At 44.7% G+C, this 17528-nt stretch overlaps 1 protein-coding gene across 1 annotated transcript in view; it reads left to right on the top strand.

Moving 5' to 3' along the window:
- Nucleotides 1–4233: 4233 nt before the first annotated feature.
- Nucleotides 4234–17528, top strand: part of LOC142368982 (phosphatidylinositol 4,5-bisphosphate 3-kinase catalytic subunit alpha isoform) — a 47410-nt gene continuing 34115 nt past the window's right edge. Inside the window, exons 1-9 of the mRNA XM_075451201.1 lie at nt 4234–4477; nt 9700–9943; nt 11222–11325; nt 11401–11563; nt 13065–13274; nt 14825–14892; nt 15092–15220; nt 16692–16745; nt 16838–16947. Coding sequence (XP_075307316.1) covers nt 9859–9943; nt 11222–11325; nt 11401–11563; nt 13065–13274; nt 14825–14892; nt 15092–15220; nt 16692–16745; nt 16838–16947 — 923 coding nt within the window. The 5' untranslated portion in view covers nt 4234–4477; nt 9700–9858. The remainder of the gene's footprint in view (nt 4478–9699; nt 9944–11221; nt 11326–11400; nt 11564–13064; nt 13275–14824; nt 14893–15091; nt 15221–16691; nt 16746–16837; nt 16948–17528) is intronic.

Here is a 17528-nt window from a genome sequence, read left to right as displayed (position 1 = left end):
ATAGTTTTTGATTACATACTTATATATATATATATATTTATATGTATTATATGATTATATTTAGCTGCAGTTGGAAACGTTTCTCATGTTGGTCAGAGCCTTAGGCTCAGGTTGAGAGAAAGCGCAATATAAATAAAGTTGGATTGGATTGGACTGATTTATGGCATTGAGAGTTTAAAAAGAGAAAAAACAAAACATTTAACAGTTTTTCCTCATAACCCTGTCTTATCTGAACATTTTCTGATAACCTTTGAGTTTACATTACTTGACTATACAGTTTCTGAGAAGAAATTTACATATAGAAGGTGTCTATCAGAGGATGCTGTAACCAGATTTAAAGAATTAATTCCATCATCCTTTTCTTCACTGCCATGTGCAGATATGACAGAGGACGACTACCTAAACTTTACTCCAGCAGCACTTGACTCTCCTGTTGACAGCACTATAGTTTCAATGCGTACAGCACTGGACAATGTTGCCCCTCTGAAAAGGAAGGTAATCAGTCAGAAGAGGCTGGCTCCTTGGTATAATTCACAGCTGCGTGCTTTAAAGCAGACTGCAAGGAAGCTGGAGAGACAGTGGCGTTCCTCTAATTTAGAAGAGTCTCAGTGGGAGCAGGTCGTTTAGGCCATTGGCGTTTAGGCCGCAGTCGTTTAGGCCCCCCTGCAGTCGTTTAGGCCAACAGAGGAGTTGTTTAGGGCACAGGGAGCAGTCGTTTAGGTCACAGGGAGCAGTCGTTTAGGCCAACAGAGGAGTCGATTAGGCCACAGGGAGCAGTCGTTTAGGCCAGGCTACCTGAGCAGCTGAAATCTTTATTATTGTACATTCGTTATTATAAGATATAAGTCAGCTCTACTGGTCTGTCTGGGTAGCCTACAATGATGATTTCATGAGCTTCTTCATCAATAAAACTGTTTCTATCAGAGAGAAGATTGATGGAGTCCTTCCCACTATTATCAGTGATGTATCATCAAGTACAGCAGCTTTAGAAGTATCTTTAGAACCTGATTTATCCCCTTAACGCCTATTGTCGCATATATGCTACAAACCGTTTGACTCAATCAACCAGCTGAGGAAGCATCTTTATTCCCCCAATGCCGGTTAGTCCATATTCACTACGGAGCTAGGAACCATCGACAAGCACTTGTAAAAAAAAAAAAAGGGTGAATAAAAACGTTGTGTTTTCACTGTTATATTACTGTGTTGTTGTTATCTTATTATTGACCATTATGCCTGTTGTCGCAAACATACCAAAATTTCTATTCATTTTTTGTGCAAAAGTGAAATTAATAATCTCAGCATTATTTACCATCTACTTAAAGGCTAAAACACACACAAAACATTTTTTTATATACAGCTATATAAATTCAGGCGTTAAGGGGTTAGACAGCTTCTGTCCAGTTGATCTCTCTGAACTAACAACAGCAATAGTCTCTTCTAAACCATCAACTTGTGTTTTAGACCCAATCCCAACCAGACTGTTCAAGGAGGTTTTCCCATTAATTGACACTTCCATTTTGGATTTGATCAATCTGTCTTTGTTGACAGGATATAAAAAAGTATTTAGTCAGCAACCAATTGTGCAAGTTCTTCCACTTAAAAAGATGGGAGAGGCCTGTAGTTTCCATCATGGGTTAACTTCAACTATGAGAGACACAATGGGGGAAAGAATCCAGGAAACCACATTGTAGGATTTTAGATGAATTAAATGGTAAAATAAGTATTTGGTCACCTACAAACAAGCAAGATGTCTGGCTCTCACAGACCTGTAACATGGTCTGTAACCTCTTCTTTAAGAGGCTCCTCTGTCCTCCACTCGTTACCTGAACTAATGACACCTGTTTGAACTCGTTATCAGTATGAAAGACACCTGTCAACAGCCTCAAACAGTCACAACCCAAACTCCACTGTGGCCAAGACCAAAGAGCTGTCCAAGGACTGTCACCAGGCTGGAGACAATCAACTGTGGGAGCAATTATTAGAAAATGGAAGACATACACGACCATAGTGTATGAGGCAACCCCGGGCACCTCTGTGAGTATTCATAAATTTGTAAATCATTTTTATTGACTGATATTTTGGTTGTGAACATTTTGCTTATATGATAATTCCAATAAATAAAAATATAAATTTGTTCTCTTCCAGCAAAGATACTGGCCAGATGTCCCATTGAGAGGTTGTTTCTGTAGCTAACCCTAACCCACAGTGGATCAGTTTGGTCTATAAAACCCTTAACAGAGTATATTCTATGAAAGAATTTATTAAATGTATGTATATATAAAAGAGTATTTGACTTATTTGACTAACTTATGCTGCAATATGTACAATACAGTCATACAATAACTGAATTGCACTGTAACTTTTTACTTTTTTACTTTTTACTTTAACTTTTACTATGTTTATTCTCTTGTATATTATTTAGATATCTTTTTATATTTTTTGTGTATACAAAGCCAAGAGCTCCTGAACTAATTTTCATTGTGCCTGCATAGTGACAATAAAGATTCTTGATTCTTGATATGTAGCCCTGTTGGAAAGACAGTACTGGAAGGGTAAATTAACATTAATTCATGAATAATTTAATTTGTTCGACAGACGGTGATCCAGATGTGTCTGTTGGCTCAGTTCTTTTTAACTCCAGGTCATATCAGGATCTAGGACCCTGATCAGTCCTAGTTCCTTACGCACTTATTGTTTCCTCCACCACTGGCACCCTCTATATTTTCATTACCCCCTACCCGAACCAGGGTTTGAATCCCATTCCTGCTTTTCTTACCTCTTTTATTTCTTCCCCTACCTGAACCAGGGTTTGCATCCCCACCCCGCTGTGACTGGTGTGCAGTTGGTGAGAGGCTGAGGTATCTGACTTATCGCACTTACTCTAGCACTAGTTTTGCTCTTAGCTGTTTGGTATTGGAAGGAAATGCACTTATGATTTCTTGTGACCTGAAGTTCTTTTGCCTACCGATGTTGAACGCACTTATTGTAAGTCGCTTTGGTTAAAAGCGTCTGCAAAATGACCGTGATGTAATGTAATGTAATGTTTTTGGCCAAACAGAAGATTTTTCAAAAGATAAATTAATGTCTCAGGGACCGCACGTGTTTCCCTTCTTTGGGATTAAGGAAACCGTAAAATTCTTCTTCAGGAGTCATCAAAGAACGGAATCACGTGGGAAAATACATTTCAGTTATTCCAACTGAAACATCTGGTTGGCTACACGTGGGATGCTGTCAGCACCGATCTGTTCTCAGAGCTGCTTTAGGAAGAAGAGGTCTCACTCTGTTTTCCACCAATGTGTTTTAACCCTTTGTGTGGTCTTAACATTGTGTTTACTCCCCTTTGTCCTCTTTTGTATGATGAAACCACCTGCTATTTATCTATTCAACTCAATTTAATACATTTTTTATCATGTATTTTTTGTTACACAATACAAAAAGACAATCACCAGTTTTCATGATTACACTTTTTTTTTTTTTTTACCACAAACCAACTGTCAGTTGTACCAACAGTTTTCTCGTTTTCTCAGTTTTCTTTGACATAATAAAGGTTTATTATTGCTATTATATAAATGTGAAGTAATTACTTCTGAATTAATTATATTGAAAAAACAGTTTAAAAAAAGTTAACAAAACAGTTCAAAAACAGTTCAAAAACAGTTAAAAAAACTGTTTAAAAAACAGTTAAAAAAACAGTAAAATAAAAACAGTGAACTTTTTTCTGGTGTTTAAATGTTTTTATAATTCACGGGTCAAAAATGACCCATAAGACAATCTTTGTACCCTAGTGGTGCACAGCCCACATGGAAACATAAACAATAATAAAGTATGACTTTTTCTAATGATGGGGTCCCTTTAGGAAAAGTCATAACATTTCATAACAGTTGGAAAAAGATAGTTTATGGTATTTTTTTCTACGGCTAAACATGATGGTGGCTCACTTTTGACCTGCAAGACAACAGGAGGGTTAACCTGACTTTAAACAGGATCAGCTGTTTCTGAGGCTGCTGTCCCTTTAAGAGGAGAGGATGAGCCCCCCCTCCCATCCATTCTCCCCCCATCCTCCCCCTCCCAAACAGGATCAGCTGTTTCTGAAGCTGCTGGCCCTTTAAGAGGAGAGGATGTGCCCCCCCTTCCCATCCGTTCTCCTCCATCCTCCCCCTCCCAAACAGGATCAGCTGTTTCTAAGCCTGCTGGCCCTTTAAGAGGAGAGGATGAGCCCCCCCTTCCCATCCTCCTCTTCCCAAACACATTGTTCTGCGCCCCCCCACCGCTGCTGCTCACAGACCGGCAGCAGCGCCGGGTGTCGGATCGTATCTGTGCAGAGCGGCTGCTGGTGGACACACCGGTGCTAACGCTAACCCAGGCAGCCATTCCAGGGGACAAAGACGGGAGGACGGAGGACCGACTGGGACAAAGACGGGAGGACGGAGGACCGGCTGGGACAGAGACGGGAGGACGGAGGACCAGCAGAGCTCAGGTGAGCCACGAACCGACAGAAAACAAAGAGTTTCCCGTCTGTCCTACTTCATCCCGCTGCTGTTGTCATGGCAACCATCCTATAGTCTGAGCTCATGAGGAGAGGAATCGGGGGGAGGGGATGGAGGAGGGGGATCTGTGTTTAGCTTCCTGTTTACCTGCCTGCTGCAAACAGGCAGAATATCTGAAGACCTAACCCTAACCCTGAAGACCTGACCCTTACCCTGAAGACCTTACCCTAACCCTGAAGACCTTACCCTAACACTGAAAACCTTACCCTAACCCTGAAGACCTGACCCTAACCCTGAAGACCTTACCCTAACCCTGAAGACCTTACCCTAACACTGAAAACCTTACCCTAACCCTGAAAACCTAACCCTAACCCTGAAGACCTAACCCTAACCCTGAAGACCTGACCCTTACCCTGAAGACCTTACCCTAACCCTGAAGACCTTACCCTAACACTGAAAACCTTACCCTAACCCTGAAAACCTAACCCTAACCCTGAAGACCTAACCCTAACCCTGAAGACCTGACCCTTACCCTGAAGACCTTACCCTAACCCTGAAGACCTTACCCTAACACTGAAAACCTTACCCTAACCCTGAAAACCTAACCCTAACCCTGAAGACCTAACCCTAACCCTGAAGACCTGACCCTTACCCTGAAGACCTTACCCTAACCCTGAAGACCTGACCCTTACCCTGAAGACCTGACCCTAACCCTGAAGACCTAACCCTAACCCTGAAGACCTGACCCTAACCCTGAAGACCTTACCCTAACCCTGAAGACCTTACCCTAACCCTGAAAACCTGACCCTAACCCTGAAGACCTTACCCCAACCCTGAAAACCTGACCCTAACCCTGAAGACCTTACCCTAACCCTGAAAACCTGACCCTAATCCTGAAGACCTAACCCTAACCCTGAAGACCTGACCCTGATCCTGAAGACCTAACCCTGACCCTAACCCTGAAAACCTAACCCTGACCCTAACCCTGACCCAGAAGACCTTACCCTGAAGACCTTACCCTAACCCTAACCCTGAAGACCTAACCCTGACCCTAACCCTGACCCAGAAGATCTGACCCAGAAGACCTTACCCTGAAGACCTTACCCTAACCCTAACCCTGAAGACCTAGCCCTGACCCAGAAGACCTGACCCAGAAGACCTAACCCTGAAGACCTAACCCTGAAGACCTAACCCTGAAGACCTAACCCTGACCCTAACCCTGACCAAGAAGACCTTACCCTAACCCTAACCCTGAAGACCTAACCCTGACCCAGAAGACCTTACCCTGAAGACCTAACCCTAACCCTGAAGACCTAACCCTGACCCTAACCCTGACCCAGAAGACCTTAACCTGAAGACCCAACCCTAACCCTGAAGACCTAATAACCCTGACCCTAACCCTGAAGACCTAACCCTAACCCTGAATACATTACCCTAACCCTGAAGATCTAACCCTGACCCTAACCCTGAAGACCTAACCCTAACCCTTACCCTAACCCTAACCCTGAAGACCTAACCCTAACCCTAGCCCTGACCCTAAGTCTGGCCCTAACCCTAACCAGGGGGGCCCTAGCCCTGACCCTAAGTCTGGCCCTGACCCTAACCAGGGGGGCCCTAGCCCTAGCCCTGACCCTAAGCCTGACCCTAACCCTAATCAGGGGGCCCTAACCCTAACTATCTTTATTTATTTATTTATTACCCACCCTCTGGCACCACTTACAGTGGTGCCCTTTATTGATAAAATAATTCTTTATTTGCCTCCTTGGGAGAACTGTTGTGTCCCCATCAGGGGTTGGGACGTCAAGTTGCAGGAACTGTGATGGACTGTGCACCTAATTATGTCGCCTTCGGCGTCAGAGTTACCTTTTTCTCTTCCTAACCTTGACCCTGAAGACCTAACCCTAACCCTGACCATGAAGACCTTACCCTGAAGACCTAACCCTAACCCTGACCCTAACCCTGAAGACCTAACCCTGACCCTGACCATGAAGACCTTACCCTGAAGACCTTACCCTGAAGACCTAACCCTAACCCTGACCATGAAGACCTTACCCTGAAGACCTTACCCTGAAGACCTAACCCTGACCCTGATCCTAACCCTGAAGACTTAACCCTGACCCTGAAGACCTAACCCTAACCCTGAAGACCTAACCCTGACCCTAACCCTGACCCAGAAGACCTTAACCTGAAGACCCAACCCTAACCCTGAAGACCTAATAACCCTGACCCTAACCCTGAAGACCTAACCCTAACCCTGAATACATTACCCTAACCCTGAAGATCTAACCCTGACCCTAACCCTGAAGACCTAACCCTAACCCTTACCCTAACCCTAACCCTGAAGACCTAACCCTAACCCTAGCCCTGACCCTAAGTCTGGCCCTAACCCTAACCAGGGGGGCCCTAGCCCTGACCCTAAGTCTGGCCCTGACCCTAACCAGGGGGGCCCTAGCCCTAGCCCTGACCCTAAGCCTGACCCTAACCCTAATCAGGGGGCCCTAACCCTAACTATCTTTATTTATTTATTTATTACCCACCCTCTGGCACCACTTACAGTGGTGCCCTTTATTGATAAAATAATTCTTTATTTGCCTCCTTGGGAGAACTGTTGTGTCCCCATCAGGGGTTGGGACGTCAAGTTGCAGGAACTGTGATGGACTGTGCACCTAATTATGTCGCCTTCGGCGTCAGAGTTACCTTTTTCTCTTCCTAACCTTGACCCTGAAGACCTAACCCTAACCCTGACCATGAAGACCTTACCCTGAAGACCTAACCCTAACCCTGACCCTAACCCTGAAGACCTAACCCTGACCCTGACCATGAAGACCTTACCCTGAAGACCTTACCCTGAAGACCTAACCCTAACCCTGACCATGAAGACCTTACCCTGAAGACCTTACCCTGAAGACCTAACCCTGACCCTGATCCTAACCCTGAAGACTTAACCCTGACCCTGAAGACCTAACCCTAACCCAACCCTGACCCAGATGACCTAACCCTAACCCTAACCAGTAAGGAAATTCCTGACAGACCCGTTAATCAGTTCACTGATGAATTAACTCCCCCTCTGACGTCATAACGTTTTGTTTTTAACGTTAAAATGTTTGTTTTAAACACAGAAACAGAAGATTCATCGACATTATGAAGTAAATCTCCTGTTTGTTTCTGACATTTTTTAATTGAAAGACTTTGATCTTAAAAAACTCTAATTTGTTCCTGATAGTTTTCCAGCAAACTGAGTCTGTAAACCAATAACAAGAGTCCAGCTGTTTCCTTTTAGTTTCACCCCGACTCCAATTTAACTCAAACAGCTTTTTAACAGCGTTTTAATAATCTCAGAGTTTGGTGTTTGAACACAGTGAACTTCTCCTTTAAGTCAGCTGGTCAACAGGAAGACGGCTTCCTCACGCGTGCGCGCACACACATGCGCACACACATGCGCACACACATGCGCGCACACATGCGCTTTTGTCTGCCCACGTGTGTCCTACTTTTCTTTGTTTGACAGCTTCATCAGAAAAACAAAGACTGAGACGATTAGACACGAGCAGATTAGGAGGAAAAACACGAATGAATACGAACAAAACAAACACAAATAATCACAAACTGGAGGAAATTCTAATTAAATCACATTAAATATGATCTATAAAGTGCCAAATTACAACAAACTAATTTATTATTATTATTATTATTATTACAATGTACTGGATAGTAAATGACTTGAATTGGACTGTATCTTTGTTTGTTGTAATTTGGCGCAGCGTGGGCTGTAAATCTGAAGCAAAGACAGCAAATATACAGTAATTAGAAATAGTAATCCGAACTCTGACCTATTCATACAGCATAAGGCTGAATAAAGGACTAAACCAAAGAAGATTTCTATTACTGACACCATATGTGAAGGTGAGAATAATGAGAGAAACCATCAAGTGGAACACTTTTATTTTGTAAAAGTCTGTTGCTCACAGGCTTTTATTTTGTAAAAGTCTGTTGCTCACAGGCTTTTATTCTGTAAAAGTCTGTTGCTCACAGGCTTTCATTCTGTAAAAGTCTGTTGCTCACAGGCTTTCATTCTGTAAAAGTCTGTTGCTGTCTGCTGTGGAACCGGAAAAGAAAGTAATCGGTGGATCCACCAAACATGGAGAAGGGTACGGAACTTTTACTCGGCCATTTTCATTTTAAAGTTCCAGACTTTTTAGACTTCCAGACGGCGGAGTCGACAGAACCAAAGTTATCTGTAAACACAGCCAAGTTTAATTGTCTTCTCAGCGTAGTAGTTCCAGTCTAAAATATCACTTAAAGGCAAAACACACAACTGATAGCAGCAAGTCATTCAAGGAAACAGACAGTGGAGCGAGGCTTCTACATACAAACTACAGAAAGATGCTGATGTTAAAAGTGTGTTTGCACAACAAATGTTATGGCACTTTCATTCATATGGCAGCACATTTAAAATAAAACTAAATGCTAAAGGCTATACACTATTTTTGGATGAATTTTTGGATTTTGCGTACAAATGAGATTAATCGTGATTAATCAGGGAAATCATGTGATTAATCAGGGAAATCATGCGATTAATCAGGGAAATCATGCGATTGATCAGGGAAATCATGTGATTAATCAGGGATATCATGCGATTACTTGCGTTTAATCAGGGGAATCATGCGATTAATCGCGATTAGTCAGGGGAATCATGTGATTAATTGTGATTAATCAGGGGAATCATGCGATTAATCGCGATTAATCAGGGAAATCATGCAATCAATTCCGATTGATCAGGGAAATCATGCGATTAATCGCGATTAATCAGGAAAATCATGAGATTAATCAGGGGAATCATGCGATCAATCGCGATTAATCAGGGAAATCATGACATTAATTAGAGTTTAATCGCTGTCCAGCCCTAGCTGTAACACATGAGACAGAAAGTTCTCATGATTACTGTCACCAGGCCGGGTTTGTATGGTTTCATAGCAAGTTTATTCGTAAAACTTTCCTGCTATTTAGGTAATGTTAGCTTTGATGTTAGCATTAGCTTTGATGTTAGCATCTGTATGTCGCTTTGGATGAAAGCGTCTGCCAAACAACACACCTGTGGAGATTCTACATTTGGTGACGTTGGTCAGTGACGACACTGAAAATAACTTCTTTGTTCTTCTGTCTGTTAAATACAGATTCAAACGGATTACTTTGGACTTTTTTTGGGTTTCAGAAACCTTGAAACTCTGGTGGGTTTATCTGGTGTACCTGATGAACAATGAAGGGAACAGCTAAAACACCTGGAATCCTCAGGTGGATCACAGATAAACGGGAAGTCCACATCTCCAGGTAGCCCCTTGCTGAGCTGGGACGGCTTGGATAGGTGGTTACCATGGCACCCAGGCCATCTTCAGGGGAACTATGGGGGCTCCATTTGATGCCCCCCCGGATTTCGGTGGACTGCTGCCTCCCTAATGGTGAGATTAATTTTTTATTTTTTTTTACCCTTGTCCTGTCCAGCATTATGGCAGCAGAATTTTAATCTGAATACCATTTATGCTAAACACATTTGCTATGCCAAGGGAAGATTTATGAATGTAAAGCTCCCCTTGACGCCCATCAACTCCTCATTTTTATTTATTTATTTTTGTTACAATAAGTAACATGATATGATAATAGTGCCAAACCGGACCGGGGGACAGAGAGAGAGGGAAAGCGAAGAAGACAAAAAAAGAACAGAAACATGAAGAGACAAACATAAAAAACAATGAAAAATCCGACAACCAGCTGCTACACCTGTAAAAACAAAACTGAAGACAATTCACGGCTTTTGTGGGGAATCCAACCTTAGAGCCACCAGGAGCACCTGTAAGCAGACAAGCAGAGAACAAACACACAAACAAACAAACAAAAAACACAAGCAGCAGCAATCTCATATAATACACAGGTGACCTTAAACCACAGGACAGGTGAGATTAATTTCTGTTGTTGTTTATATATCTGCTGTGTGTGTTATTGTTTATATATCTACTGTGTGTGTTATTGTTTATATATCTGCTGTGTGTGTTATTGTTTATATGTCTGCTGGGTGTGTTGTTGTTTATATATCTGCTGTGTGTGTTATTGTTTATATGTCTGCTGTGTGTGTTATTGTTTATATGTCTGCTGGGTGTGTTATTGTTTATATATCTGCTGTGTGTGTCATTGTTTATATGTCTGCTGGGTGTGTTGTTGTTTATATATCTGCTGTGTGTGTTATTGTTTATATATCTGCTGTGTGTGTTATTGTTTATATGTCTGCTGTGTGTGTTGTTGTTCATATAAATATTGTGTGTTATTGTTTATATATCTGCTTTGTGTGTTATTGTTTAAATATATCTGCTATGTGTGTTGCTGTTTATATATCTGCTGTGTGTGTGTTATTTTTTTATATATCTGCTGTGTGTGTGTTATTGTTTATATATCTTCTGTGTGTGTTGTTGTTTATATAAATATTGTGTGTTATTGTTTACATATCTGCTGTGTGTGTGTTATTGTTTATATATCTTCTGTGTGTGTTGTTGTTCATATAAATATTGTGTGTTATTGTTTATATATCTTCTGTGTGTGTTGTTGTTCATATAAATATTGTGTGTTATTGTTTATATATCTGCTGTGTGTGTTATTGGTGATATATCTGCTGTGTGTGTTGTTGTTTATATATCTGCTGTGCGTGTGTTACTGTGTGTGATATCATGTGTGTACATGTGTTTCAGGAATGATGGTGAGTCTGGAGTGCCTCAGAGAAACTCCCCTCAGCAGCATCAAGCAGCAGCTCTTCAGCGAAGCCAGGAAGTACCCACTCTATCACCTGCTGCAGGTACGCCCGCTCTCAGGTGTGACCGACTGATTCTGCCTAAACCTTAACTCTAACCCCTGCTCTCTGATTGGCCAGGAGGAGTCATGCTACATCTTTGTTGGTGTGACCCAGGAGGCAGAGAGGGAGGAGTTTTACGACGAAACCAGGCGTCTGTGCGACCTGCGACTGTTTCACCCGATACTGAAGGTCATCGAGCCCCTAGGCAACCGTGAGGAGAAGATCCTGAACCGGGAAATTGGTAGGACTCGCCCCCTCCCCGGTCATAGGTTACTGCCAAACTGCACCTAACGCTGTCCCCCAGTCATAGGTTACTGACAAACTGTCCCTAACGCTGTCCCCCAGTCATAGGTTACTGACAAACTGTCACTAACGCTGTCCCCCAGTCATAGGTTACTACCAAACTGTCACTACATCTGTCCCCCAGTCATAAGTTACTGCCAAACTGTCACTATATCTGTCCCCCAGTCATAAGTTACTGCCAAACTGTCACTAACACTGTCCCCCAGTCATAGGTTACTGCCAAACTGCACCTAACGCTGTCCCCCAGTCATAGGTTACTGCCAAACTGTCACTAACGCTGTCCCCCAGTCATAAGTTACTGCCAAACTGTCACTAACGCTGTCCCCCAGTCATAGGTTACTGCCAAACTGTCACTAACGCTGTCCCCCAGTCATAGGTTACTACCAAACTGTCACTATATCTGTCCCCCAGTCATAAGTTACTGCCAAACTGTCCCTAACGCTGTCCCCCAGTCATAGGTTACTGCCAAACTGTCCCTAACGCTGTCCCCCAGTCATAGGTTACTGCCAAACTGTCACTAACGCTGTCCCCCAGTCATAGGTTACTGCCAAACTGTCACTAACGCTGTCCCCCAGTCATAGGTTACTGCCAAACTGTCACTAACGCTGTCCCCCAGTCATAGGTTACTGCCAAACTGTCACTAACGCTGTCCCCCAGTCATAGGTTACTACCAAACTGTCACTATATCTGTCCCCCAGTCATAAGTTACTGCCAAACTGTCCCTAACGCTGTCCCCCAGTCATAGGTTACTGCCAAACTGTCCCTAACGCTGTCCCCCAGTCATAGGTTACTGCCAAACTGTCCCTAACGCTGTCCCCCAGTCATAGGTTACTACCAAACTGTCACTATATCTGTCCCCCAGTCATAGGTTACTGCCAAACTGTCACTAACGCTGTCCCCCAGTCATAGGTTACTGCCAAACTGTCCCTAACGCTGTCCCCCAGTCATAGGTTACTGCCAAACTGTCCCTAACGCTGTCCCCCAGTCATAGGTTACTGCCAAACTGTCCCTAACGCTGTCCCCCAGTCATAGGTTACTGCCAAACTGTCCCTAACGCTGTCCCCCAGTCATAGGTTACTGCCAAACTGTCACTAACGCTGTCCCCCAGTCATAGGTTACTGCCAAACTGTCCCTAACGCTGTCCCCCAGTCATAGGTTACTGCCAAACTGTCACTATATCTGTCCCCCAGTCATAGGTTACTGCCAAACTGTCACTAACGCTGTCCCCCAGTCATAGGTTACTACCAAACTGTCATTATATCTGTTCCCCAGTCATAGGTTAGTGCCAAACTGTCACTAACACTGTCCCCCAGTCATAGGTTACTGCCAAACTGTCACTAACGCTGTCCCCCAGTCATAGGTTACTGCCAAACTGTCACTAATACTGTCCCCCAGTCATAGGTTTCTGCCAAACTGTCCCTAACGCTGTCCCCCTGCAGGGTTCGCCATTGGGATGCCAGTCTGCGAGTTCGAGATGATCAAGGACCCTGAGATCCAGGACTTCCGTCGCTCCATACTGAGCGTGTGCAAAGAGGCCATGGAGGAGAGGGAGGGGGGTGGGGCCCACAGTCAGGCCCTCTACGTTTACCCCCCCAACGTGGAATCCAGCCCCCACCTGCCCCAGCACATTTACAGCAAGCTGGACAAAGGTGCTAACCAACCTCTTCTCTGTACCTGTCTCACTCCTTTTTAAGGTTCACTCTCCACTTTCCGAGTTCAATCCATCCATCCATTTTCTTTACCCACTTAATCCCACTCGGGGTGGCAGAGGTGGCCAGAGCTGTGCTCGGCAGGGTGCATTACACCCAGGCAAATCAGACAACCACCTAGGAACAATTTAGAGTCACCAATTAACCTGACATGTATGTTTTTTTGGACAGTGGGAGGAAGCCAGAGTACCCAGAGAGAACCCACATATCCACGGGGAGAACATGCAAACTCCACACAGAAAGGCCCCAGCCAGGAATCGAACCTGGAACCCTGCGCTAACCACAGCGTAGATCTGAATTCCCTTTAAATTTTATTCATATATCGCCAAATTTCATCTCAAGACACTTTCCAGATACAATTCAATCTAAGCCAATCACAATCATGTTCATTAAATCCAAAATAGTGTAATTCATACGAAGCCATTTTTGTTAATAAAGTAGCCTAGCTAAGGAAACCAATAATTGGACATGAGTGCAACGGGACAGTGGTCATTGAAGCAGGAGTGAGATGGTGATGGCTTTTGGGCAACCGCTTGGCTCAGTGATGTGTTGGAGATACCCGGGAAGATATCTGTGAACACCTCAGTAAAGTCTCTCAGAACAGGACCTAGAACTTTGTCAGGACCCGAGTCCTTTTGGGTTAGGGTCAGGTTTAACTTAACCTAAGGCTAACAATGATTGTTCTGGTGACTGTGACATAGGCTGTGTCCTCCCACCCTCAGACTTTTGGGTCATCTGGGATCCGCCCCTTGAGTGGGGGGGCTCTGTCACGCTCACGGGACTCTGCCCATGTTTTAAGTTTTATGTTTTAGATTATGTTTTGGTTTTCAGTTGAGTCTTGTCATCGTTTTCCCCCTCACTCTGGTCATTAGTTAATTCACATCATTAGTTTATTCACATCATTAGTTCATTCACGTCATTAGTTTATTCACTACACCTGTTAGTCATTATCCCCAGCTGCAACCTGCCTCCAATCACTCCCAGGTCCCTATTTAGTTGTCAGTCTCCCCTGTCCTTTTGTGATATCCTTTTGTTACCTACGTTCCTTCCCATGTTACCCATGTACTCCGTCATCCATGGTCCTTATCAAAGAAAGCTAAGTATTTAGTAATTCCTTGGTCCTTATCAAAGAAAGCCCAGTATTTATGAATTCCATGGTCCTTATCAAAGAAAGCTCAGTATTTATTAATTCCATGGTCCTTATCAAAGAAAGCTCAGTATTTATTAATTCCATGGTCCTTATCAAAGAAAGCTCAGTATTTATTAATTCCATGGTCCTTATCAAAGAAAGCTCAGTATTTATTAATTCCATGGTCCTTATCAAAGAAAGCTCCGTATTTATTAATTCCATGGTCCTTATCAAAGAAAGCTCAGTATTTATTAATTCCATGGTCCTTATCAAAGAAAGCTCAGTATTTATTAATTCCATGTCAAGTTCTTTGTTTGTTTTTTTCAGTTTTATTTTTACCCCTCTCTCTCTCTGTCTGCAGGGCGGCTGATCGTGACCATCTGGGTAATCGTGTCTCCCTCTAACTCCAAACAGAAGTACACCTTGAAGGTGAGTTCCTGTCCACCCAGCAGACTTGGACTGTCCACAGGTGTTCTGACTCACCTGGTTAGTTTCCAGTAGCTCCTGTTCTCACCAGGGTAGGGCAGTTCCAGCCCTTGTAGGGTAGTTTGTGTCCTGTGAGGACGGTCAGAGCCTCGGCCTGAACCCAACAGCAGCTGGACTAACCAGCGTGTGTGTGTGTGTCCAGGTGAGTCACGACAGTTTACCTGAGCAGCTGATCGCTGAGTCCATCAGGAAGAAGAGCCGCTCCATGCACCTGTCCCCCCAGCAGCTCCGCCTCTGTGTGCAGGAGTACCAGGGCCAGTACATCCTCAAGGTACACCTGTACACCTGTCTGTACACCTGTCTGTACACCTGTCTGTCTGTTCACCTGTCTGTTCACCTGTCTGTTCACCTGTCGTACACCTGTCTGTCTGTTCACCTGTCGTACACCTGTCTGTCTGTACACCTGTCTGTACACCTGTCTGTCTGTTTGCTACACCTGTCTGTCTGTTCACCTGTCTGCTCACCTGTCTGTACACCTGTCTGTCTGTTCACCTGTCGTACACCTGTCTGTCTGTACACCTGTCTGTTCACCTGTCTGTACACCTGTCTGTACCCCTGTCTGTTCACCTGTCTGTTCACCTGTCTGTACCCCTGTCTGTACACCTGTCTGTACACCTGTCTGTACCCCTGTCTGTTCACCTGTCTGTTCACCTGTCTGTACCCCTGTCTGTACACCTGTCTGTACACCTGTCTGTACACCTGTCTGTACCCCTGTCTGTTCACCTGTCTGTTCACCTGTCTGTACCCCTGTCTGTACACCTGTCTGTACACCTGTCTGTACACCTGTCTGTACACCTGTCTGTTCACCTGTCTGTACCCCTGTCTGTACCCCTGTCTGTACCCCTGTCTGTACCCCTGTCTGTACACCTGTCTGTACCCCTGTCTGTACACCTGTCTGTACCCCTGTCTGTTCACCTGTCTGTACCCCTGTCTGTACCCCTGTCTGTACCCCTGTCTGTACACCTGTCTGTACCCCTGTCTGTACACCTGTCTGTACACCTGTCTGTACCCCTGTCTGTACCCCTGTCTGTACCCCTGTCTGTACCCCTGTCTGTACACCTGTCTGTACCCCTGTCTGTACACCTGTCTGTACCCCTGTCTGTTCACCTGTCTGTACCCCTGTCTGTACCCCTGTCTGTACCCCTGTCTGTACACCTGTCTGTACCCCTGTCTGTACACCTGTCTGTACACCTGTCTGTCTGTTCACCTGTCGTACACCTGTCTGTCTGTACACCTGTCTGTTCACCTGTCTGTTCACCTGTCTGTACCCCTGTCTGTACCCCTGTCTGTACCCCTGTCTGTACACTTGTCTGTTCTCCTGTTTGTCTGTACACCTGTCTGTACACCTGTCTGTCTGTTCACCTGTCTGCTCACCTGTCTGTACACCTGTCTGTCTGTTCACCTGTCGTACACCTGTCTGTCTGTACACCTGTCTGTTCACCTGTCTGTTCACCTGTCGTACACCTGTCTGTCTGTACACCTGTCTGTTCACCTGTCTGTTCACCTGTCTGTACCCCTGTCTGTACCCCTGTCTGTACCCCTGTCTGTACACCTGTCTGTACACCTGTCTGTACACCTGTCTGTACACCTGTTTGTCTGTACACCTGTCTGTTCACCTGTCTGTACATCTGTTTGTCTGTACACCTGTCTGTACCCCCTGCCTGTACACCTGTCTGCTTCACCTGTCTGCTTCACCTGTCTGCTCCACCTGTCTGCTTCACCTGTGTCTTTCTCTCCCTCAGGTGTGCGGTTGTGATGAGTACCTGTTGGAGAACTTTCCTCTCAGTCAGTACAAGGTAACCATAAAGCTCTACTCTTCAGAACCTGTATCTCCGCTCCACCTGTCTGATTACCCCCCCACCTGTCTGATTGCCCCACCTGTCTGCAGTACATCCGCTCCTGCATCATCGTGGGCCGCCTGCCTCACCTGATGCTGGTGTCCAAAGAGAGTCTGTTCTCTCAGCTTCCGGCCTCCGGCTTCGTCACGCCGTCCTACAGGTGAGGTGCCATTCCACAGCCATTAGGGTGGAGCTAAAGCTGTGTTAGGGTGGAGCTAAAGCTATGTTAGGGCGGAGCTAAAGCTATGTTAGGGTGGAGCTAAAACTATGTTAGGGTGGAGCTAAAGCTATGTTAGGGTGGAACTAAAGCTATGTTAGGGCGGAGCTAAAGCTATGTTAGGGTGGAGCTAAAGCTATGTTAGGGCGGAGCTAAAGCTATGTTAGGGTGGAGCTAAAGCTATGTTAGGGCGGAGCTAAACTATATTAGGGCGGAGCTAAAGCCATGTTGGGGCGGAGCTAAAGCTGTGCTGCAGGTGTCCAGGTGACGGGTGGTGTAAGGTGACACACCACAGCCATTAGGGTGGAGCTAAAGCTATGTTAGGGCGGAGCTAAAGCTATGTTAGGGTGGAGCTAAAGCTATGTTAGGGTGGAGCTAAAGCTATGTTAGGGCGGAGCTAAAGCTATGCTGCAGGTGTCCAGGTGACGGGTGGTGTAAGATGACACATTACATTACACTTAGCTGACGCTTTTTATCCAAAGCGACTTACATCTATTTAGATACAGGGTATTGGTTACAGGCCC

Source organism: Odontesthes bonariensis, chromosome 19 (assembly GCF_027942865.1).
Source record: "Odontesthes bonariensis isolate fOdoBon6 chromosome 19, fOdoBon6.hap1, whole genome shotgun sequence".
Lineage (NCBI taxonomy): Eukaryota > Metazoa > Chordata > Actinopteri > Atheriniformes > Atherinopsidae > Odontesthes > Odontesthes bonariensis.
This window is presented reverse-complemented; position numbering and strand designations above follow the sequence as displayed.